Below are 27,649 nucleotides of genomic sequence, written 5' to 3'. Positions count from 1 at the left end.
CTAGATAACAGAGCACGTGCGTAACGCTTCCCAAGATTGACATTAGTAGGAACTAACTAGTAAACTTTTGGTAACCAACACCACCAATCCCATAGTAGACTATCACAAGTCCTCCGTCTAAAGATACGTCCCTGTCACCACCATCCTCACCAATACAGTCCCTGAAAATTATAGTGTCCACTTTTAATACACTTTCGTCACTCTGTCCGTTAGTTCTGTCCGCTTCTCCTACCAACGTTATATTTAAATAAATCAAAGATATCAACACGTCACACTTTATACAATAACTTACCTTCATTTACTAATATTTACATATAATTTTTAAAGTTATATAATTTTTATTACGAAATATTGCATTAAACTTGAAATATATTGGTAATAGAACATAACATATTTTAAATGTGAGCTTTAGCTAATAAAATTAATTACTATTATTACTTCAGATAATGGTTGTATATACAATTCACTCGCCTCTTCCAATTATCTAAAAGCATCGCCTTATTGCATACTAGAAGTGTCTTCTATATTTTTTCGTGTCTTTACTATTTCCGTATATTCTTTAATAAGTGTTGCTATTTGGAATGCCTGTAATAAAAAAATTGTTAAATATTGTATATTGTTATATTATATTAAGAAAAACTGCATACAAATTTATTGCAGATTAATATAAATGAGATTAAAACAATAAAAGTTTAACTATATAATATTAAAATTTATTTTTATCTCCTCTTCCCAGTGTTAATCTTAAGCTTGATGACTTCAAAAAATCACAATTTTTAAATCGAATTCCCCCAAAATTTGTTCATAAAAAACTTTCATGTAAATCCTACTCAAATATACACAGACAATTCTATCGGCCAAGAACTGACGGAATTAGAAGGGGTCAAAGTTAGACATCTTGGTCATACATGGTTTTATTCACCTATTTGTCGTAGCAAAAGGAGTTCAGATAGCTATCTTCATTGTTTAAAAAAAGTTTTCAAATTGTTGTTTTTTTTTTAATTTTTGTTTTCTAAATAGGTATTTTTTTTTGCCTAAAAGAAAGCTTAAAGGGCTCTATAGTCCCGTAATGTGATTCAAGTGGGATATCTACCAAAAAAAATTTAACTTAAAACTTGGTACTCTGTTTAAAATTTCACGTAAAATTTTTAAAAACTTCATACAAAAAAATGGTAATGAACATTTTATGGAAAAATTTTGCTGAATTAGTACTCTGTTTGTATTGTAAAATATTTCTAACATATCAGTAACATTTTTTTTTTCAATTTCATGAAATTATTTAGTCTCTAGTTAGTTCACGTGAAATTTTAAATAAACGTTTATTTGCAGGTATTTAGATATTCGAAACCATGTGTCGTCTAATATCTATTATATATTATTATATATTTCATAATTTGAAATTTTCATTCATAAAAAATCTTTTAGAAAAAAATTTACAAAAATAATTTTTCTTTTTAAATTATTTTTCAATTCAAATTTGTCAAACAAAACATAAACATTTGGAATTGTTTACATATAAAAGCGATAAAAACGACAAATTTTATTAAATCCCTAGGTAGATAACATTGATTTCAACTTTTCAAATGAAATTGTTAAAGTTGATAAATTTTTTTCACCACCATATTCTTATCACTAGCGCACTTGAAAATCCTCCCTTAGATGGAGATATGAAATTGATAAGATTGAATGTATAAAAAGAGTGTATGAGGTCTTATCTTAGTACTAAGTTAGTTTTCAGATTTTATTTAATAGTTCTTAAGTTTTTAGTTTTATAAATAAATTTAGTGTTATTCAAGATTCGTACGAGTGCTTTACAAACCTAAATTTTGTATTTATACCCTACACCACTTTAGTGGGGAGGGTATATTGGGTTTGTGTTGATGTTTGTAACATACAAAAATATTCGTCCTATACCCACCTTAAAGTATACCAATCGGCTTAGAATCATTTTCTGAGTCGATTAAGCTATGTCCGTGTAAACCTGACTGTCCATGTAAACCTTGTGAGCAAGGTACAGGTCGCAATTTCAAGATAATTGGATGGACGCACGCTTCTTTTGGCCCAAGGACGAAGCCTATTGAAAATGGTTAAAATCGGTCCATTATTTCGACTAGCCCCCATACAACCGTACCCCCAAATAGGGCCTTTTGGCTTATAATTAATTTAAATGATCTATAATGTTAACAAAAGTCGACAAAACTTAGTTTTATAGAACTTTAAATCACACTACCGATTTTTGTAATGATCGGGCTTCATTTGACCCTATCCCCCATGCAAACTCCCCTTCAGAAAATGACTTAAAGTCAAAATTCACTTACAAACACTAATAACACTCTTAAATTCTACATAAATAATATTGAAGAAGACTTAACTCCCCCTACAAACATTTTTAAGGATAGGACCATATTTTGCCATACTCCCCTTTAAGCCCTCTTAAAAAAATCTCTTTTTTGCAAAAAAAAAGTAAAAATATTCCGAAATAAAGTTAAAAAAACAAACCAAATGCTTTATTTTTTTAATAATCCCAATTTTTAACATACATACTGACTGGTGTATTATAATTATATTATTATAATTATATTCTTTATAATGAGAAACACATTGATATTTATAACGCTGTTTATACACTACAGCACTATAGTGGGGAGGGTATTATACGTTTGTGCTGATGTTTGTAACATAAAAAATATTGGTATAATACCCACCATAGAGTATACCAATTGATTTAGAATCATTTTTTGATTCGATTAAGACATGTCCGTCCGTCTGTCCGGCTGGTTGTCGATGTAAACCTTGTGCGCAAGGTACAGGCCGCAATTTTCAAGATAATTTGATGAAATTTGGATCAAGCATGTTTTTTGGCACATGGACGAAGCCTATTGAAAATGGTTGAAATCGGTCCATTATTTCACCTAGCCCCATACAACCGTACCTCCCCATTTGAACTTTTTATACCCTACACCACTATAGTGGGCAGGGTATTAAACGTTTGTGCTGATGTTTGTAACATACAAAAATATTGGTCCAATATCCACCTTAAAGAATACCGATCGATTCAGAATCATTTTTTGAGTCGATTAAGACATGTCCGTCTGTCCGGAATTAAATTATTATTAAGGAATTAAAAGTTAGTGTTTATAAACCGGTTACCCGGTTTTTATTGCATATTTCGTTTTTTTATGAACCGGTTTTTAGACAACATCGATTTTCGGTTATCGGGGTTATTCGGCTTTTATGTCTCGGTTAATTTTGAAATTTTTAGAACAAAAATGTATGTTTTTTTTGACAAAAAATCACATTTTTAACAATTTGTATACAAATTTTTAAATATTATTCTACGTTCGTGTTACACAAAAGTTAGGATATGTTAAAAAGATTTTATTTATATTAAATAAAGATTAACAATTTCAGGAAACAAGTAAAAAGTTGGCTTTTAAATGATAAATTTGTGTGGGTTGGAGCGGCATATTATTTTTGTTTTGTTTTTTTTTTTTTTTGGAAATATGTGTCAAAATTGTCGTAATTTTTAATTTATACAGAATAATACATAATATAAACAATAGTTTGGTCCATTTCAAAATTTTTAAATTATTTTTGAGTTTATATGCCCGTTATAATACACTAAGTCGTTTTATGGACTAGAAATACTGTAACAAAAATTATAATTATCTTTTCCGTTATAAGCTCTCAAAAACGGAAGTTTTAACATCAATTTCAGAAAAGATTGCAGAAAATTTTTTTTTACAAATATTGTTATTATTTTTCTCATATTTAGTACATACATAAATAGTATCAATAGCAAGGTCAATTTATCCCTCCTCTGACTACTTCCATGTACCTAACTAATCAATTGTAGCTTCAGATCTGTATAAGATTGCTTTCTTATGATATATTACTGTACATAGCACAGTGGGGCAGAATGGAAATTTTTTGGAAATAAATCTGGCATTTCTAAACGGCTGATCCGATCCTGATAAAATTGGCGTGAGCGTAGCCAAGGAGTATTCGAGTTTAAGTTTTGAAGATGAACCCCGCAGATGCCCCAGGGACGGAGCTATGGCGGCTCAAAGTAGGGTACCTACGACATGTAAAATTTTTAAACTCGTGCCATTTTTTTGTTTTTCACCCAAATACAAAGATTTATATTTTCTGAAAGCGCTCGACGAGATCTTGAAAAAACTTGCTTGGACATACTACTTATATCTTATAATATCCGAGTTATAGGCATTTAAAAATTTAGTGATACAAAATTTACCATACCTTGGTCCGCCTTTTTTTGAATACCAGGCGTAATTTTGGACCAAATGGACTCACTTTTTCTTGTTAGTTAGACAACAAAATTTCCTATAAATACAAAAAATTTCAGATCAATATCATTTAAAAAATCCCATTTTTGGGATTTTCATTCCTATTTTTGGGAATTGCGGGATGTCCTTTGACATTTTCAATTTTTTTTTGCATTTTCTTATTTAAAATGACAAATTTAACAAGCGTTGAAAAATTCATTGAGTTTTGTTCATAAATAAAGATTTTGTCATATATTACATATTTGTTAAATTTCTAAAACTATGATTTATATCAAAATTTTAATAGGGTCGCAGATAGCTACAACAATTTAGTCCATATTTGTCCCTTAATATCATTTTTTAGTTAGATATGGAAATTCTCGACCCTTTACAAAAAATTTCAAGCCAATATCTCAATTACATTCAAAAATATGTTCATTTAAACCTGTGTCCTTTAATTTCATCTTTTTCATATTTTAGTATTAAGTATGACAGAACATAAATTTGGTGTTGAATAAAATATTTGGACAATTTTTAAAAATTATTTAGTTAATTATTTTATTAAAGACTATAACATTGTATATACAATAAAAAATATAATTTTAATATGAGCCACGCACAACAACACCTAAATCACCCCACACAAACCACCTTTCCCGCCCACCGAAATATAAAACACAATTTAATACAATATCATCAGTTAGTATAATAGCTTTTTTATTTGAACTGTTTATCTTAAACATAATACAATTAATTCTTACAAGCTACTTATAAAGTTAATTCCTAACACTACTTATTTTCTATAAAATAATCTGTCATATCGGTATACATATCCAGAAGGTAATATAAGTCCTTTAAATCTTCCTCGTTTTGAGATGATAGAGTTTCATAACAAATCCATCTTTTTCGCATAGTTGAAAGAACAGGATCAAAAGATAGAAGTAAAAGTGATTGCCTGGAGCATTTTCTTGAGCTGAAAAGTTGAACATGCTTAAAATCTCGATTCCTCGCTTCCTGGGCTTCTTCTGTTAACTCTCCAAGTGGAAGAATATTCGATTCAATTATTATTTGACCATGACACAATACTTTGTGTACTGTTGGTGTTAGTTCCCTCCATGGATACAGAGATACAAGTAATTTAGAAATTTCAAATTACAAATCGATTTCCATTAATTTTATGTTTACTATTCAGTGCCATTAAAATAGTGTTAACTCTTCGAAGCAACTCCTTGTCGATTCCAGTTATTTTTGAAGTAATTTCAAAATCACGAAAAAACCTTCTCGCCGTATTACCGTCATTTGTAGTACCGCAACTTGGAAGTGGTTTGTTGATGTTTAATCCCATCTGAACTTTAAATTCTTCTTGGATTCTGTTTTTTTCCGCAGCTCTCAGTTCATTCAATTCTTCATTATTTTTTGTTGATTTAGTAAGATTCTCTGGCACACTTCTATATTTGAGGTCGTATGCTATGTGTAAAAAGTAATCCAAAAATTGTATCTGGCATGAAGTGGTGAATTTCCGAAAGACAGGACTTCTTCATTAATACTTCTGCTTTTGTTTATATTTGAGAATTGCGACTTTTTCTCATTACTCAATATGAGCATCTCCAGAAGGAAGAAGTTTCTGTTATGGCATTGCTGACCTTTCCATCAATCATTGTTAAGCTTAGCTGATATGATACGTTAATAGAGAATTCCTTTATTTTTATGCAAATGGGCTCCAGTGCATTTATTTCATCTTTTAAATATTCCACTAAATCTTTCGTTGTTTTCTTTGACTTCTTTATATATTCAAATCCAATGGGTCTGCAAAAATTTTTTGAAACCGGAGTTGTATTGATCCATATATCTTCAAATGAATTTCCGATGCTTGACGATGATGGATTAAGGGAATATGAACGAATTCGTAATGGCACTAATGATGACATAAATACACTTTTGTAGTCTGCTAATGTCCGACTTCCACAAGCTTGTTTGTATTCTGATAAACCGTCACATCCCCACTTACACATTAAGACAACATCACAGTTATGAATTTTCCTTAGTTGGTCTTCTGAAAAGTCTGACACAATTCTTGATGCTGTGTTTTCGAGCAAAGATGATATATCAATACAAGCTTCCACATCATTAACAGCAATAGGTGATCGTATCCTACCATCATTTGTTTTTTTTCTGGATAGCCTTGTATGATGGTAATATATTGTGTCCTTTTTCATGCAGAGCTTTCCTTAATATTTGGTACTTATTTCGACTGAGACCCAGTTCCAACATAAGCGCTATTGCCTCCTCTTCAGTAAAATTTGATTGTGATGTTGGAGTTGGTATACTTTCCACAATTCGTTTAAATCGTTTTGGTGATGCATTAGGAAGAATAGTTGCAATATGTACGGCATCCATAGGTTGGTTTTCCTTTTTCAGCATTTCGTTAAATGTATCAGCAATTTCCTCATTTGAGATTGAAAAAAGTTTTTGTGTGACCCTCTTGTTTTTGACCTTGATCATAAGTCTTCGTATGACTTGCAAGGCGCTCCTGCTGATGTGTTGTAAGTTGAGATTTCCGTAGTAGTTTCCATCCAACTACAAAATTTTAATCGAAATTTCTTTTGATTTCCATCCACAGACTTACTTTTTACATCAATTTTTGATATGCCTGCTTTGTCTACTTCAATTCTTTCTGGCCCTTTGGAAGATACACTCCATAAAACGGAACACAACTCTTCGTACTTTAATGTAATCTTCATTGTAGATTTATTAAATATGGTACTTAAAATCTGAGAAGTTTACTTATATACCAATTCTTGTCATTTCAGATACAGGAATTCCAAAGTAAAAAATTACGAACTGTCTACCTATTAACATTTAGGACTATATTACTATAACCTGTAATTCAGTAATTGATATTTCTTATTGGTGAATGAATCGAAATTGTCATTACCTGTATATTTTTACCTATATGATCATAAACGAAACAGAACGAAATGATCTGTCGAAAAAATTTAGGTAAAAAATAGTTATAAATTTTTGAAAATTTAAGCATAATAGGATCTTTCAATTATAAGGATAAGCAAACAAATAGAAAATAGGTAAATATAAGATTTAAACATGTTCTGTCATACTTAATACTAAAATATGAAAAATATGAAATTAAAGGACACAGGTTTAAATGAACATATTTTTGAATGTAATTGAGATAGTGGCTTGAAATTTTTTTGTAAAGGGTCGAGAATTTCCATATCTAACTAAAAAACGATATTAAGGGATAAATATGGACTAAATTGTTGTAGCTATCTGCGACCCTATTAAAATTTTGATATAAATCATAGTTTTAGAAATTAAACAAATATGTAATATATGACAAAATCTTTATTTATGAACAAAACTCAATGAAATCTTCAACGCTTGTTAAATTCGTCATTTCAAATAAGAAAATGCAAAAAAAAAATTGAAAAGGTCAAAGGGCATCCCGCAATTCCCAAAAATAGGAATGAAAAATCCCAAAAATGGGGATTTTTTACATTTTTGCCCATAGGGTCCACATTTCTTTCAGGGCTGGGAAAATACTTTTGAAGTAAATAGAAAAACATATTGAGGTTTCCAAACTTTTTTTACTTTAAGTTTTCTGATCCCAGCTTTGGGATTTTAGAACATGTCGCCCAAAGTTGAAGTTTTGATAAAAAAATAGGTCATATTCGGAAGGACGCAGTGGCAACATTTTCCAAAAATAGGACAAGTTTTTTACGCCAAAGCGTTCTGCGTAAAGATACCTTTTAGAAAACTATAAAATTGTTATATGTTCTTAAAGAAAATTTTATTTTATTAATAAAAGAGTTAAGACACATTTTGGGCAAAAAAACTGCAAAAATCTAAAATTTTTGGAATTTTTGAATTAAAAAACGTATATTTTTGGATCTGTAAACGATATTGATCTGAAATTTTTTGTATATTATTGGAAATTTTGTTGTCTAACTAAAATTGAGTCCATTGGGTCCAAAATTACGCCCGGTATTCAAAAAAAGGCGGACCAAGGTATGGTAAATTTTGTATCACTAAATTTTTAAATGCCTATAAGAGATAAGTAGTATGTCCAAGCATGTTTTTTCAAGATCTTGTCGAGCGCTTTCAGAAAATATAAAAATATTTGTATTTGGGTGAAAAACAAAAAAATGGCACGAGTTTAAAAATTTTACATGTCGTAGGTACCCTACTTTGAGCCGCCACAGCTGCGTCCCTGGGGCATCATCTTCAAAACTTAAACTCGAATGCTCCTTGGCTATGCTCACGCCAAATTTTATCAGGATCGGATCAGCCGTTTAGAAATGCCAGATTTTTTTCCAAAAAATTTCCATTCTGCCCCACTGTGGCATAGCTAAACTAAAAAGTGCAAATATCTTATTCAGCAATTCATAATTTTCGCAAAGTATTCTCATTCAACTAAATATAAGTATATTTAATAGATTTCCGTTCATTTCAGTTAACCGGTTTAACGGTTTTTTTTTGTTCTCGATTAACCAGTAAACCGGATTTCGGTTAACCGACAAACCGGTTTCTTCAAAAGTCGGTTTTTTATAAACATTATAAAAAGTGTAATTATTTGTTATTAGGAGGGCGCAAAAGGGGTAAAATGGGTGAAAGGCTGTTAAAATTAGTACTTTTGATACCAAAAGTACTTATTTTCTTTAGTTAAATATAACTAAAATATATTTTATTAAATATTGTTAACAAAATTTTTTTAAGGAATTTCTTCATCAATTTCCTTAAAAATTGTGAATGAATGAATTTTTAAGTATAATGTTATGAAACTACTTAAAACACCGGGCAACGCCGGGTACAAAAAATTTTGTGTATTATATAAAATAAATAATTTATCTGTTCCTGATAAAATACTAGCTTTAATTTCAGTATAAATAGAACTAATTTGTATTATTGTTTTAGAAAAATAATTGTTTGTTGCTAGTATTTATGTATAAATGTTTTTTTTTTTTTGTAAATAGTATATAATTTTAATAAGAAAAATCCGGAAATATTTTCATCACCGGAATTTACGAATTTGAGTTCTTGGTTTTACGAATTCCCTGATAGGTTATATTTTAATAGAAAACAAGTAGGAGAGTATAGTCGGGCATGGCGACCATATAATACCCTACACCATATAGTAGTACATATAGGCGAAACTGAAGGGGTTTTCAAAGAAAAATTTTTAATCTCTTCACACAGACGAGCTCTGAGAGAACAAAACAAACAATCAAGAACTAAACGCACTCACTAAACTTCAAATTTTCTTCGCAAAATTGCGAGGATATTACCACTTACTTATTAGTTTGTCTTATCACTTAAACTTAATGTTAATTATTTTTTTCAACACTTTTCATTTATTTAAAACCCCGAAAATAATTTATATTTTACAAACAAAAAAATATTTTTTATTCTATGACATTTTATTTTAATTAAAATTGAAAAATGAAAAGCTGTACATTTTAGTATTGAAAATTAAAAAAGTATTTTACATACTTTTTTAATTTAACAAAAAAAAAAAAATAACAAAAAGATGTGTTTATAATATGTTTTAAGATAAAATATATTTTCAAAAAAATAAATAACTAATATTTTCATTCACTGCCATATAAAATTTCATTAATAACACACAAAGAAAATAACGTCCAAAAAATTTTTTATTTAGTACTTTTGTGTTTATTTTTGTGCTTCTACTAATACATTCTCACCAGTTAGGTCTTTGACAGGGGACTTAGGACCTTGACAATTAGTTTTGCCTATATACGACTATATGCCCTACACCATAAGTGTAAAAGATGTGTTTATAATATGTTTTAAGATAAAATATATTTTCAAAAAAATAAATAACTAATATTTTCATTCACTGCCATATAAAATTTCATTTATAACACACAAAGAAAATAACGTCCAAAAAATTTTTTATTTAGTACTTTTGTGTTCATTTTTGTGCTTCTACTAATACATTCTCACCAGTTAGGTCTTTGACAGGGGACTTAGGACCTTGACAATTAGTTTTGCCTATATACTACTATATGCCCTACACCATAAGTATATTTTTAAAATTTTTATATTTCATAAAGAAACTTTTATGTTGAATTTTACCTTAATTCAAAAGTATTTAATCAATTTATTGATAAAAAAACAAAATTTTCCAAATGAAGCTTTATAAAGGTCAAATATGGGCCGATCCTCGGTAATTTTGGGAAAAGGATATGTTTTCAAATAATAGTTAGTTTTGTTGAGTTTCATTGCGATACAAATGGTTACAAGTCAATTTTAGACGTTTAAGACATTTTTGAAGGGGGGTTTGTATGGGGCCTAGGGTCAAATAAAGGCGTTAAAGTCATTTTCAAAGGTGGACCTTTTATGAGGGGAAGGGTTAATTATGGACCAATCTTAATAAAATTAGGTTAATAGATTTTTGCTCGTAAGAAACTTAATTACAGTGGTTGACAAAACAATGGAAACTTTTCCAAATATTTCAGAATTGGTTGAAATTCTAAACTTATTATTGATATATTATTAATAATTATTATTAATAAACATATATTTACCAAAATTAACAAAAAAACAAAAACATAATTATTTAAATTCAGAAAAAAAAACTAAATAACATTGGAAACTTTCCAACTTTTACAGAAAAGAAGACTCTTACTAAAAAAATATGCCAAATAACTCTGTAAAAAGCATCGTTATTTACTGCTATTTCAAGGTAGTCTTTATTTTAATAATTTTCTCGTTTTTTATTTTTTTTCGAGATTTCCGATTTAAAAAGCAAAACAAGAAACGATTTTAATACATCTTTTAATATTTTACCTAACATTTGTTGATCTGTAATTAATATTTAATGAATAAATCAACACTTTCAAAAATATTTAAAAATTTGATAAGAAGTATTCACTGAAAACTCAACATATGGGTTGAAGACTTCATAAAACTGCTCTAATACAGGATAATTTGATGACAATAGAATTCGAAAAATTCCAAAAAAGTCCTCCTCTAGGATAGTTATTAATAAACAGTTCGAAATAAGTACTCCTATTGTTAATTAAATGTAAATTTAGACTGTCATTGGTTATAGTCGGCCTGCGGGAAAACGTCTTAGTTTTAGAAAGAATCGTTCTATTCGTCTACTCATTGCCAAAGATAATATAAACAGGTCGAATTAATATGAAAAAATATCCTTTTTATGACGTGTACAAATTTAGTTAGAACATTTAGTTTTAGGACATTTGTAAGGGGATAGAAACTGGACCTGAAGAATATTACGTTTCGCGGTGGCAAAATTATGGTATAGAACTATATTTTAGGGCAAGGTATTGATCGAATTCAATTATAAAAGGATACTATGTATGGTATAAGGTAGAGATCCTTTAAAAAAAATATAGAGTATTCCTCCCCTGTGGAAACTAGGCCGTAGTTTGGAGATTTAAAAACGACAGTGACCCTGTTACGCGTCGTTTCGGAAAGAATAACAAAAATTATTTTATTATTCGTCTTGGTAGAAAAAAACTAATTTTTAATAGAAAAACTTGGTTAAGGGCAAGATAAAGATGTTTAGCTAGCTCAGTGGTCTATACAGTTCTTAACCCGGTTTCATGACGCAAACATATAATACACTCTCTTGCCTTCAAATACCACAGAGTGTATTAAAAATAAAAGAAAATGCTTCAAACAATTAAAAATTCAAATCTAGGTGCAAGATGTAAAGCACATTGGAGTACAATTTTCCCACCCTTCTGATCATAATACTATAAGACGCCTTGACAGAACTTATATACCCTTATTTTCATTTCTGTCCCTAAAAATGACAATACTATCTACCTACAAAAGCAACATATTTGTCTGGTTTATCCTTCCCTTTTAATTAATTTAAAATTGCATGTTTTATAATTTACAAAAACAAATTATAATGATATTAATTGAAATAAAAAGAAAAAGTTAAAAAGATCATAATGTAAACAAAACAAAATATTTACTCAATTATAAGAAAGACAAAATAATACTAAATGTAAAAAGAAGCTTAAGAAATAATAAAGGCAATGTGAAACAAAGAAGAATCGGACTATCGGACAAAATAAGTGAGAAACTTATAATAGCTATTGATAAATAATTACAAAAATAAATAGTATTTTACATTTTACTCACAACCAAAAAAACGATGTTTCAATTCAATATGTTCCGATCGAAGGGCCCAGCAATCAAACCATAATGATGATGTTGTTGTAATATTAGCTTTAAAAAGAACTTATTTTTGTAATTATAGAATGTTTAGATATACATAGGTTTAGAAAAAATATAAAGTAAAATAGAGATACTTTAGTTTACACTCGAAAAACTTAGTTAGTAAATTTTAAAAATTATTTTAAGATATTTAAAAGTATTAAATCATTAAAATTTTAAAATAGTTGTTTCATTTGTATCATTTCAATTCATTTGTATATATTTTAGTTATGTTTCATGGTTGGTTTTTGTTTTATAATTTTAATTTTAATACTTTTAAACACTCTTACATTTTGTTGTATGATAAATTCAATTTGTATGTAAATTCAAATTTAGATAGTAATAAATGAAGTAAAATTGATAATTATACAATTCGGTGCAATAATTGCTTCTTAATTCCAAGTTTTTAAATTAGTTACATATTTTATGAAAAATTTTAGATTTTTAATAGTTAATAAATTCAAATTTTATAACATAATTCTAATTATTTGATACTTTAAGGATTTTAGATAAGAAATTTCGACATTCGACTTAAATTATAATCATAGAAATTTAAGTATTTATAGGAAATTTAGGATTAAATATATAACTATTTATGGTTATATAGTAACTTAAAATTTTGTAGAAAATTTTAATTATATTAGCATTTTAAGAGTTTAGATTAGAAACTACTTTTTAAAATAAAGTAAATATGTATATTGGTTTAGATAAAATATAAGGTATGTAAGAGATATTTTATGTAACAATAGAGAATTCATTTGAAAAGTAATTTAAGTTATTTAAAAGCATTAGTTTCAATCTTCTTAAAAAGCCTTTTACTTCATTTACGTTATTTATATTAATTTTTTTAAATCTGAATTTTAATACTTTTATTCTATTTCATTTAAAATTTAGAATAGAGGTTTAATTTAAATTCATGTATATCTTCTAAATTAATTATTTAGTTTATATCATGGTAAAAATATCAAGGTAATGTCATTCTCTCTTTTTGTCGCCATATTAACCTTCTGACGTTTGCTGATATTTTATAAAATCGAGCTACCATACTCATTACAAAAATACTACATATATTGCTTATTGAAAAGTCAAATATAAAATAATTTCTCACAGAATTTTTTGAAAATATAAAAAAATAAAATCAAAGGAGCTAAATAATATTAAAAAAAGAAAAAGAGATATCGCTAAAAATCTACCATGATTTACATTGCCACGGCCACCAAAGTGATTTAAAGCTACAAGAGACTGTAATTACCAGTTTTAAGGGTCAGCTACTATCGACCGAAGCCGCTATAGTACATATATACATATAGTACATGATCCGTTTAGTATTTATTTTATAACAACATGGTCCACAGACATAAGGACATGTCTGTATTAGAATCTTGTAAGACCATTGTATACATAGGGCAATTCGAGTCAAGGTTAGTACTATCGGATAGGCTAACACAAATTTTCAGCTCTGTTGGTCAAGAACTGTCCATTATGGGACTATAAGCCCTTAAAGGATATTGTATAAACTAATATTTGCGCGCCGATAGTTGATAAGTTACAGTCATTTGAATAAAACCCTGTATGAACAAAATGTCCAACTCCCTCTAAGACCGCAGTTCTTGATCGATAGAGTTGAGAATGTGTGTCTGGCCTACTATTAATACTTAGTACTAACCTTGTGAAAATTTCATCCAAATCGTAAGACATCGATTTTAAAAATTGGGCCACTTTACACGAAATTGCCAAGTTATACTTTTGTGGGTTACAAACGGAATGAGAAAATCTTATACACACTAATTTGATATCTATAAATTACACATAAAAAATAAAAACCCTTAACTGTTTCCTCTTTAACGCATGTGGCAGCGACTTTTTATGTTTACAAAAAACAAATTTCAGAAAACCAGCAAACTTCAAAATTTTTTTTTTTGTGAGAGCGGAATGACACTACCTTCATATTTTTATCATGGTTTATATAATAATCATAATATTAGGAAATATTAGTTTAAGGAAAATAAATCATTTAGACAATATTAAGTTTTGTGAAACATATTTTCTTTAACAAAAATTTGAATTAAGTTAGATTATATATTTTTTAGATATTAGGTTGAAATTTTTGATTATAATATTAGACTTCGGAATTATTTTAGAATTATTTTACTTTCAGAAAATCTTTGTTATTTGGACGAATTTAGTAGGATATCTTAACACGTGATTGTAAGAACTTTCCAGGAATCGACCTTCAGATCACGTGGTAAACTGACGACGTGTAAATTTGTTGTCACGTTGACGAAGTTGATAATCACGTGGAATCCTAGCGTTTATTTGGGAGTCTTAACGGCTCACGTTGAATCTAACCGGTTCACGTGAAACTTTCCGTCACGTGTTGATTTTTTTAGTTTTTAAATTAGTAACTTTTGGGGTTTTCCCAAAATGTTGCAGATCGAGGAAAACCACGACCAAATTGCAATAAATTTCCTTTAAGGAGTAAAAATAATCTGTTTTACACTTTGATTTCCTAATAAATTTCCATTCTTACCTTTATCAATGTATGGATCTTTGAAAAATGTTCTTTTTATGAACTATGGATGTGGAATTAAGCGTATATAACTTTACAAAAATAAAACTATTTAATAAACTTTAGTATATATTTTTTGCCACATGAGAATATATTATTCTTAATTATCACAAAAATTATTAGAGTATATTTTATTTTTCTCCTTTTCTTAATTTTGACTTATTGCACTACGGTCACTTTGATAATGAATTTGGGATTTTTTGTAAGATCATTATGTGCGTTTTTAAAATGTTAATTGCGTAGTAAAAAAAAGAACAATTAATAATAAATAGTTTGTACATACGACTGATAATGCGTGAGTAAAAGACAAAGTAAATGTCAATATGCAAAACCAGAATTATTACCATATATGGTAATGAATTTGACAATCTCAATGAGTGTAATTGCAATATTACAGAAACATGTACATATGTATATATACGCATTAATTGAGTGTGTTAATCAGATGGATTAACTATGGGGAAAAAAATTGTAGCATGCGATAAATGTTAAGTAACGCCATCAACCATGAGTTTTTCTACTAATCAACAGTATGTTTCACAAGAAAGTTTCATATAAAGATTTTATGTTATTTATAAGTTGTAAAATTTTCAAGAACAAGAAATTGACAAAAAAGTAGCGAAATTAACAAAATCGCAACAAAACTGCTTCGAACTTAAAATATGAAATATTTTTAGGACGAACAGTAAAACGATTTTGTTTGTTAGAAGGAAATAAAAGTAAAAATTTAATTTTTGTTATTCTTTGGTTCACGTGGGGCACGACCCACAATAGCCGGGTATATTCTCAAGTTTTTAAATCAGAGGAATGAAATTTACCAATGTATTTACCTTTCATGTCTTCTACACCATATAGGTTGTTGCCAATTTTTTCCATTATTTTGCATTTTATGAACTTTGGCATGAATTTTCGGTTTATTTTCTTCGACATGTTACTAAGTACATGGTTTTTTCTGAAGACAATTTGGCCAACTTGAAAACCAATTGGTCTGCTTCGCAAATTATAGTTTTTACATGATTTTTCATGGGCAATATGTAAATTTTTTCTTATTTGCTCCCTAATTTTAGCCAACTTGTAAACATTGTCTTGAATACTAATATCCTCTCCTGTTATGCAACCAATTTTCTCTAAAATGTTATAGGTTGAGCCATGTAATACCATATTTTGACCGAACATTGCATAGTACGGGGAACATTTGATTGAAGAATGGTAGTCACTCCGTAAAATTGATAGAATCTGGGGAATATACTTATCCCAGTCACCATGTTCATTGTGGTCTTTCAAAAAGCAACGTATTTTGGTTACAATTTCGCGATTAGCTCGCTCAGATGCGCTCGAATGAGGAGCATAGAAACCAGTAGTTATATGCTTTATTTCGTAAAGTTTAAAAACATCGGTCATTTCCTTTGAAATAAATTGTTTCCCGTTGTCGCTATGGACATATCTTGGAACACCAAACATTGGGAACAATTCAGTTTGGAAAAATAAAATAACATTTGCTGTTGTCGCAGTTTTAAGTGGTTTGAGAAACAAGAACTTTGTCATATGATCCATGCAGATAAAAATTGTAGAGTTTTTCGCTTTAGTCAATGGGTAAGGACCCAGAAAGTCACAATATATCCTTTCAAAGGGTCTATTTGTCACCATTTGGTTACCCATTAAAGGTCTTGTGATCTGATTCGACGACTTTATACATTTACAAATATCACACATCTGAACATATGACTTTACGTCCTGAACCATTGTAGGCCAAAAGTATTTCTGACGAATTCTGGACAAGGTTTTAAGAAATCCTCCATGACATGAGGTTTTCGGATCATGGGCTGTTTTTAAAACTTCCTGGATAAGAGATTTTGGGACCTATAGTCTCCACAACTCCTCCTCCTCTACACCACCTTGTCTAAACAGTACCCGTTTAAACACAAGATTGTTAGAAATTTTTAAATCTTTTTTCTCTAATATTGTTTTCTTAAGCTCCTCATATTCATCTGTTTTAAACTCTGGTGAAGATAAGTCAATTTCACGAGCCTCATCTGGCAAAACCACTTCGTCTACATCTTGTCTCGATAGACAGTCTGGCGCTACATTTAAACGACCTTTCCTATGCTCGATAACGAAATCATACCTTTGGAGTTGAAGGCTCCAACGGGCCAGACGTCCACTCAAGTCTTTTTGCGACATGAGCCACTTTAGAGAGGAGTGATCCGTTACAATACGGAAAGGGAGACCCTCAATGTATGGGCGAAACTTTTTTACACAGACTATAGCGGCCAGACATTCTAACTCAGTAACTGTGTAGTTACTTTGCGACTTGTTCAACTTTTGAGAGACGTACGAAATTGGGTGCTCGTTACCATTATCGTCGTGTTGGAACAAAACACCTCCTACACCAACCTTGGACGCATCGCACTGTATAATGAATTCTTTCGAAAAATTGGGCTGTGCCAATACAGGTGCTGATGATAAAGCCAATTTAAGTCTCTCAAAAGAGGATTTAGCAGAATCTGTCAAATGAAAAGGTTTTTGTGATTTTCGTAGGCAATCTGTAAGAGGGCCGGCAAGGTCAGAAAAGTTACTAATAAAGGACCTGTACCAATTTGTCATGCCTACGAACCTACGCACTTGCTTTGGGGTCTTTGGTAAGGGAAATTCTGAAATGGATCGAACTTTTTCAGGGTCAACCTTTAGGCAGCCGTTCCCCACAATCGTTCCCATCAAAATCAAATTTTAAAATTTGCTTTATATTAATTGTTACTTTAAATACTAAACAAGTTTCATATTGAGACAAAAGTTTCATATGCTACATAGGTCCCATACAAAAACACACCAGACGTATATATGAAAACATCCATAATTTATGGGGTTGCAGAGAGACCAAAGCATATAATATATATGTACATAGAACAGCAAAAAGCCGTTTTCTCAAAATTTGGACGATTCCGTAAGTTTTATTTGAAGGAATGCGTCTTTCAAATCTAACCCCGTTATAAAGAAAGTGTCCTTTAGTCTACTCAATAAGCCGTTTATGTGTGGCAAAGGATAAGAGTCTTTCTTTGTGACTGAGTTCAGTTTTCTGCAGTCGATACATAGTCTGACTTTGCCAGGTTTCCTGACCAAAACAGCAGGAGAACACCAAGGCGAATTGGATTCTTCTATAACTCCCATGCTTAATAGTCTGTCGATTTCCCTATAGGCTTCTTCCTGTCTAGGTGGCGACAGTGGGTAATGCCTGCTTTTAATTGGAACCGCATCACCGGTATCAATATGATGCTCTAGGAGTTCAGTGCATCCTAGGCCAAGCTTTTCATAAGAGGGAAATTCTTGAATTGTCTTCTCCAAATCTAACTTTTCTTCAGGAGAGAGATTGTGAAAATTTTCATTTTCATCGTTTTCTAAGGACAATTCAGAAACATATGAAGAACTGGAGGGAACAATGTCCGGGGCAAGAGCGAATTCACGCCAAAAATTTATGCCGAAATATGCATTTTGGGTCAGTGTCGGGACTAAATAAAAATCTATGTTCTTTGTAACACCTTTAAAGAAAATGGGCAATGTACAATAACCAATAACTTCCTGTTTAGCATTGCTAGCGGTTTTAATTGAGGACTTTATGGGATTAAATGAAATATGAATTTTTTCTAAAAACGATAAGCAAGACTTCCCTAAAACGGAAACGTTTGCCCCTGAATCAAGTAAACCAGTTAAGGGTTCATTGAGGACTTTTACCTTAGCAAAAGGTCGATCGTCTGATCCGTGGATCAAGGCAGATTCTAAAATTTTTCTGAAATGTTTTCTCTTTTTATATCGAAGCCTACATTTCATAATTTTGAAACTAGGTTTCTTGACTAGTATCGAGGTATTTTTAAAGGTTGGTAAAATATTGTAAGTATGATCAGTTTGTGTAGAAATTGAATTATATTCTAATAATGTAGACTTTTCAGGGTAATTTGTTTTATCGAAAACATTCGATTCTAGTTTGAACTCGGGGTTCTGTGGGATGGACGAGTGTCCCCGGTAGCCATTTCGCCCATTTGCTTGTTTCCCTGGTTGTGATTATTTGGACATTTTGGAGTCAAAACGCCCTTATTACCACACTTGAAACAAAATGGCTTCTTTATCTCCTGAGAACAGTAGATATACGAATGTCCAAGCAAGGAGCAGTTCCAACACTGAATATTTGAGTAATCGAATCTCGGTTTCCTTGTCAAGTGAGCTATTGCTTCAACTTGTGGATCTGAAAGATCAGAATCTACAGATTCGGATGAAGAAACATCAATTTCACTCACATTACGAGACAATCCAGTGGGATTTTGAAATTTTGTGTCTCTAATGACCTTTTCAGCTTTTCGTGCTGTGTCACGAAAATGATTAATGTCCCTGGTTTCAGCGTTGAAGAGTAAAAACATTAAATTTGGATTCAAATTTTTCTTTAAGATGTCGATCAATGTCACATCCGGAAGTGGGTTTTGTAGTCTGAGATTCATTGACACAATGGTACAATGGAAATCATCATACGATTCTTTATATTGTTGTTTACGAAGAGACATTTTCAAAAAAATATCATGGTCAGATTCAAGATGACCAAACTTATTCGTAATCGCATGACGTAGTAAAGGATAAGTTATATTTTTGTTTTGTTTGGTAAATAACCAATACCAGCTTTCAGCTTTTCCTTCTAAAAGGACGTGAAAGTTACAGAGCAAGTGTTCATCTGAGCTCTTGGATCTTGAGCTGTGCGTTTCAACCTTAAATATAAAATCTGAAACTGATCCCAAACCATCGAAGGAGATTTTCCACTTCTCTAATCTGACATTACTGTCAGAAGTTTGATAGGAATCAGCTTGGTTATTTGATGATCGGTTATTATTTGAAATTGGGGTATTATAGCTAGAGAAATTTTGCTGGAAGTTTGGTCTAGATGTGGTTGGTTGATTCACAGAGCTAATTTGTGAAATGCTATCTCTAATGGAGCTAAGTTCTCTTCTGAATTCTTCACGGGTGTTCCTCATCGTTTGCTCCATGAGAGCTATTAGAGAATCGAACGGAGTGTTTGAATTCATATTGTCATTAATTGGAACAACTGGTACATTAATGTTTTGGTTTGCAGATTGTTCATACTGGGGATTTGGCATGGAATTTGTTCCAGTAGCTGAAACTCTACCACTAATTGGAACAAAAATCTGAGCTTGTGCTGAAAGTTCTTGATTATCCATGATTTCTATATCTTGAAAAAGTGAGGAACTAGGTAAGCTACCTGAACTTTGAGGTTCTGCTGTAGGTTTAGGAGCCGAAGTAGATAAAGTCAAGCTGTTTGAGCTTTGAGTTCTCTCAATAGGGTTGTTTTTATTGCCAGTAGGAGAATGTACTACTTTCGAACGTGACTTGGGAATGGCACCTTGTAGTTCGATTGAAATATTATTTCGAGAAGCAGAAGAACTTCTTCGCCCTCGAATTCCAGAGATATTTAGATTTCCCCGCGCGGACTGTCTAGTATTCACTACGAATAAGCAGAAAACTATATATCTTTATAAAATTTTCAGGTGTATCTAATACTAATAATGGAAAGATTTTGTAATGAAAAAATAAATTTTTCCTCTATAACCAAAAAGCTTTTGTGAAAACAATTTTCTTTTAATAAATTGAATTAAAATTTGTGTAAGGAAATGTATTTAAAAGATTTGTTTTGAAATTTGGAGAATAAAAAAATGTATATAACAGAAATTGTATATAATAAATATTTGCAAAAAAATTGTGTTAAAATATCAATATTTTTTTGTTGTTTTTCAAAATTTATGTATAAGTAGATTGTTAGAATAGTAAATATGTAGTTAATATAATAAATAAGTGTAATAATAAATGTTAAAGTTGAAAAATATGAATTAGATTTTGCAATATAAATTTCATAAACAGTTGGGAAAGATAAACCATGATCAAACATATGTATACTAAAGTAAAGATAATATGTCATTGTTCGAAAAAGTGAATGTATACTCTGTATGACTACTTTTTCATAAAATTTTTGAGATGTAAATTTTCAATACGCAACATTGAACACAAAGCAAAAATGTTATTGTAATGGACTTTATTGAAATTCTACATCACTGAAGTTTTTCCCTGTACTTAAATGCAACAAGACTAAAACTTTATTTTCGGTACTTGGACTATTTAAAACTGGAAAAAATTTAATTGGTTATATATTTATATATATACATAATTTCTAAATATTGCAAATAGATTCTGAGATTTGTAACTCAAACGAAAACTATGACTCATAAAAGAAATTAAGCATCTTAGCTGGAGATTTGCAAGTTCTAGACTTGAAAAATATTTTATTAACCAATACAAATAGATTTCATAGAAAACTTAAAATGTTTTCAACAAAATTCTTTGCTCCTTAGAGCTTTGTATTAGCTTGCAAGGTCACTGAATACCATATTTGTTAGATTTTATAGAATCGAAATGGATCTAGTTTTTACTTCTTGACTTTGCAGAGGCCTATACGTTGGGCGCCATATATGTTACGCGTCTTTTCGGAAAGAATAACAAAAATTATTGAATATACGTCTTGGTAGAAAAGAAACTAATTTTTAATAGAAAAACTTGGTTAAGAGCAAGATAAAGATGTTTAGCTAGCTCAGTGGTCTATACGGTTCTTAACCCGGTTTCATGACGCAAACATATAATACACTCTCTTGCCTTCATATACCACAGAGTGTATTTAAAATATTTAAAATAAAATTTAAAATAAAAGAAAATGCTTCAAACAATTAAAAATTCAAATCTAGGTGCAAGATGTAAAGCACGTTGGGGTACAATTTCCCACCCTTCTGATCATAATACTATCAGACGCCTTGACAGAACTTATATACCCTTATTTTCATTTCTGTCCCTAAAAATGACAATACTACCTTTTAATTAATTTAAAATTGCATGTTTTATAATTTACAAAAACAAATTATAATGATATTTATTGAAATAAAAAGAAAAAGTTAAAAAGATCATGATGTAAACAAAACAAAATATTTACTCATTCATAAGAAAGACAAAATAATACTAAATGTAAAAATAAGTTTAAGAAATAATAAAGGGAATGTGAAACAAAGAAGAATCGGACTATCGGACAAAATAAGTGAGAAACTTATAATAGCTATTGATAAATAATTACAAAAATAAATAGTATTTTACATTTTACTCACAACCAAAAAAACGATGTTTCAATTCAATATGTTCCGATCGAAGGGCCCAGCAATCAAACCATAATGATGATGTTGTTGTAATATTAGCTTTAAAAAGAACTTATTTTTGTAATTATAGAATGTTTAGATATACATAGGTTTAGAAAAAATATAAAGTAAAATAGAGATACTTTAGTTTACACTCGAAAAACTTAGTTAGTAAATTTTAAAAATTATTTTAAGATATTTAAAAGTATTAAATCATTAAAATTTTAAAATAGTTGTTTCATTTGTATCATTTCAATTCATTTGTATATATTTTAGTTATGTTTCATGGTTGGTTTTTGTTTTATATTTAATTTTAATACTTTTAAACACTCTTACATTTTGTTGTATGATAAATTCAATTTGTATGTAAATTCAAATTTAGATAGTAATAAATGAAGTAAAATTGATAATTATACAATTCGGTGCAATAATTGCTTCTTAATTCCAAGTTTTTAAATTAGTTACATATTTTATGAAAAATTTTAGATTTTTAATAGTTAATTAATTCAAATTTTATAACATAATTCTAATTATTTGATACTTTAAGGATTTTAGATAAGAAATTTCGACATTCGACTTAAATTATAATCATAAAAATTTAAGTATTTATAGGAAATTTAGGATTAAGTATATAACTATTTATGGTTATATAGTAACTTAAAATTTTGTAGAAAATTTTAATTATATTAGCATTTTAGGAGTTTAGATTAGAAACTACTTTTTAAAATAAAGTAAATATGTATATTGGTTTAGATAAAATATAAGGTATGTAAGAGATATTTTATGTAACAATAGAGAATTCATTTGAAAAGTAATTTAAGTTATTTAAAAGCATTAAACGTTTCAATCTTCTTAAATCTGAATTTTAATACTTTTTAAATCTGAATTTTAATACTTTTATTCTATTTCATTTAAAATTTAGAATAGAGGTTTAATTTAAATTCATGTATATCTTCTAAATTAATTATTTAGTTTATATCATGGTAAAAATATCAAGGTAATGTCATTCTCTCTTTTTGTCGCCATATTAACCTTCTGACGTTTGCTGATATTTTATAAAATCGAGCTACCATACTCATTACAAAAATACTACATATATTGCTTATTGAAAAGTCAAATATAAAATAATTTCTCACAGAATTTTTTGAAAATATAAAAAAATAAAATCAAAGGAGCTAAATAATATTAAAAAAAGAAAAAGAGATATCGCTAAAAATCTACCATGATTTACATTGCCACGGCCACCAAAGTGATTTAAAGCTACAAGAGACTGTAATTACCAGTTTTAAGGGTCAGCTACTATCGACCGAAGCCGCTATAGTACATACATACATATAGTACATGATCCGTTTAGTAGTTTATTTTATAACAACATGGTCCACAGACATAAGGACATGTCTGTATTAGAATCTTGTAAGGACCCATTGTATACATAGGGCAATTTCGAGTCAAGGTTAGTACTATCGGATAGGCTAGACACAAATTTTCAGCTCTGTTGGTCAAGAACTGTCCATTATGGGACTATAAGCCCTTAAAGGATATTGTATAAACTAATATTTGCGCGCCGATAGTTGATAAGTTACAGTCATTTGAATAAAACCCTGTATGACCAAAATGTCCAACTCCCTCTAAGACCGGCAGTTCTTGATCGATAGAGTTGAGAATGTGTGTCTGGCCTACTATTTAATACTTAGTACTAACCTTGGTGAAAATATCATCCAAATCGTAAGACATAGATTTTAAAAATTGGGCCACTTTACACGAAATTGCCAAGTTATACTTTTGTGGGTTACAAACGGAATGAGAAAATCTTATACACTAATTTGATATCTATAAATTACACATAAAAAATACAAAACCCTTAAACTGTTTCCTCTTTAACGCATGTGGCAGCGACTTTTTTATGTTTACAAAAAACAAATTTCAGAAAATACCAGCAAACTTCAAAATTTTTTTTTTTTTGTGAGAGCGGAATGACACTACCTTCATATTTTTATCATGGTTTATATAATAATCATAATATTAGGAAATATTAGTTTAAGGAAAATAAATCATTTTAGACAATATTAAGTTTTGTGAAACATATTTTCTTTAACAAGAAATTTGAATTAAGTTAGATTATATATTTTAGATATTAGGTTGAAATTTTTGATTATAATATTAGACTTCGGAATTATTTTAGAATTGTTTTACTTTCAGAAAATCTTTGTTATTTGGACGAATTTAGTAGGATATCTTAACACGTGATTGTAAGAACTTTCCAGGAATCGACCTTCAGATCACGTGGTAAACTGGCGACGTGTAAATTTGTTGTCACGTTGACGAAGGTTGATAATCACGTGGAATCCTAGCGGTTTATTTGGGAGTCTTAACGGCTCACGTTGAATCTAACCGGTTCACGTGAAACTTTCCGTCACGTGTTGATTTTTAAGTTTTTAAATTAGTAACTTTTGGGGTTTTCCCAAAATGTTGCAGATCGAGGAAAACCACGACCAAATTGCAATAAATTTCCTTTAAGGAGTAAAAATAATCTGTTTTACACTTTGATTTCCTAATAAATTCCATTCTTACCTTTTATCAATGTATGGATCTTTGGAAAATGTTCTTTTTATGAAACTATGGATGTGGAATTAAGCGTATATAACTTTACAAAATAAAACTATTTAATAAACTTTAGTATATATTTTTTGCCACATGAGAATATATTATTCTTAATTATCACAAAATTATTAGAGTATGTATTTTATTTTTCTCCTTTTCTTAATTTTGACTTATTGTCACTACGGTCACTTTGATAATGAATTTGGGATTTTTTGTAAGATCATTATGTGCGTTTTTAAAATGATAATTGCGTAGTAAAAAAAAGAACAATTAATAATAAATAGTTTGTACATACGACTGATAATGCGTGAGAAAAAGACAAAGTAAATGTCAATATGCAAAACCAGAATTATTACCATATATGGTAATGAATTTGACAATCTCAATGAGTGTAATTGCAATATTACAGAAACATGTACATATGTATATATACGCATTAATTGAGTGTGTTAATCAGATGGATTAACTATGGGGAAAAAAATTGTAGCATGCGATAAATGTTAAGTAACGCCATCAACCATGAGTTTTTATACTAATCAACAGTATGTTTCACAAGAAAGTTTCATAAAAAGATTTTATGTTATTTATAAGTTGTAAAATTTTCAAGAACAAGAAATTGACAAAAAAAAGTAGCGAAATTAACAAAATCGCAACAACCCTAAAAGCCAACTTACGAGTTGCAATCAAGAAGCTAGACTTGAAAATTATAACTGTATTATAATGGCCCAGAGAAAATATATAGAAAACAGTAGTTCCAAGATATGAACTCAAAAATTGTCCTTTCAGCTCTAATTGGAAGGACGATTTTTAAGATGCGGTTATAAGGGAATAGCTAAATTTTTGAAATTAATTTTTATCCAATTATTATTTTAACGCATCTCCGATGTCATGCAGCAATGGAACTATATTCTGAGTTTCTGACAAGTCCTGACCAATTTTGTTAAGATAACACCAAAGTTTCAATTGTTTTGTCAGTAACAGAAAACCAAATACTTTAATCTTGTTTTATTTTTTTAATTAAATTAATTGTATTCATGAAATGTTATTAATTTGGGTATATAAGGATATATACAAATAAAATTCCAGGAAAAATAATTTTTTTTAATTTTTGAGTTTTGCGTCCGTTTGTGAAAATTTAGAAAAAGTTTCCACTGTTTTCTCACCCACTGTATATCAAATTTCAGCCATAAAGGCAGTAATGGATGTTAAAGTCATTTTTAGGAGAGAACCATATATAAAAGGTAGGGTCAATTATGGACCGATTCTCATAAAATTTTGTAGAGAAAATTTGACTCATATAGTTTTATATTTATGTCGAATTTCTCGCATTTTTAAAATTGATATGACTGTTAAGGCTATTTCGGGGCCATTTGTATAGGGGCTATACGAAAACGTGGACCGATATTACCCATTTTCAATACCAAGCAAACTTTACCTAAAAGAAATATTTCAAGCTCTTTCCGTTCGGACTCTATCGTGCTTTCAACAAACAGGCAGACAGACCGAAAGACATTGCTATATAGTCTTACAATTTAATAAGGACACAGAATATTTATACTTTAGTGGGTTTATGTTACATAGCTATGAAAATTCCTTTATAAAATTTAAAAATATTCTAGTTTTGACGGATGATATAACAAAAGTATAGATTTCTTTGTTTTTAAAGTTAATACAGTTATTTATTGAAATTAAAAAAAATAAATATAATTTTTTTTTGCTAAAAACTTGAAAAAAAATATTTTTTTTTTAATTGATTTTTTATTAGTTAGTTAGTTAGTTTGAAAAAAAGATGTACATATATAAATCAAAAATTGTCTTTTCAGCTCTAATTGGAAGGACGATTTTTAGGAGGAGGTTATAAGGGAATAGCTAAATTTTTGAAATTAATTTTTTATCCAATTACTTATTGTTTCAACGCATCTCCGATGTCATGCAGCAATACAAAGTAAAAGACATAGAACTATATTCTGAGTTTCTGACAAGTCCTGACCAATTTTGTTAAGATAACACCAAAGTTTAAATTGTTCTGTCAGTAACAGAAAACCAAAAACTTAATCTTGTTTTATTTTTTTAATTAAATTCATTGTATTCATGAAATGTTATTAATTTGGATATATAAGGATATAAGTATACAAATAAAATTCCAGAAAAAATTATTTTTTTTTAAAGTTTTAAGATTTGCGTCCGTTTGTGAAAATTTAGAAAAAGTTTCCACTGTTTTGTCACCCACTGTATATCAAATTTCAGCCATAAAGGCAGTAATGGATGTTAAAGTCATTTTTAGGAGACAACCATATATAAAATGTAGGGTCAATTATGGACCGATTCTCATAAAATTTTGTAGAGAAAATTTGACTCGCATTTTTAAAATTGATATGACTGTTAATGCTATTTCGGGGGCCAATTGTATAGGGGCTATACGAAAACTTGGACCGATATTACCCATTTTCAATACCAAGCAAACTTTACCTAAAAGAAATATTTCAACTTTCTAGCTCGTTCCGTTCGGACTCTATCGTGCTTTCAACAAACAGACGGAAAGACATTGCTATATAGTCTTACAATTTAATAAGGACACAGAATATTTATACTTTAGTGGGTTTATGTTACATAGCTATGAAAATTCCTTTATAAAATTTAAAAATATTCTAGTTTTGATGGATGATATAACAAAAGTATAGATTTCTTTGTTTTTAAAGTTAATACAGTTATTTATTGAAATTACAAAAATAAAT

The 27,649-nt window shown here is 29.4% G+C and overlaps 1 protein-coding gene across 1 annotated transcript in view; it reads right to left on the bottom strand.

The window, feature by feature from the left end:
* Positions 1-318: 318 nt before the first annotated feature.
* Positions 319-27,649, bottom strand: part of LOC111688377 (myosin-I heavy chain) — a 1,083,699-nt gene continuing 1,056,368 nt past the window's right edge. The window contains exon 17 of the mRNA XM_046950624.1: positions 319-585. Coding sequence (XP_046806580.1) covers positions 499-585 — 87 coding nt within the window. The 3' untranslated portion in view covers positions 319-498. The remainder of the gene's footprint in view (positions 586-27,649) is intronic.

This window comes from Lucilia cuprina, chromosome 4 (genome assembly GCF_022045245.1).
Source record: "Lucilia cuprina isolate Lc7/37 chromosome 4, ASM2204524v1, whole genome shotgun sequence".
NCBI classification, from domain to species: domain Eukaryota; kingdom Metazoa; phylum Arthropoda; class Insecta; order Diptera; family Calliphoridae; genus Lucilia; species Lucilia cuprina.
This window is presented reverse-complemented; position numbering and strand designations above follow the sequence as displayed.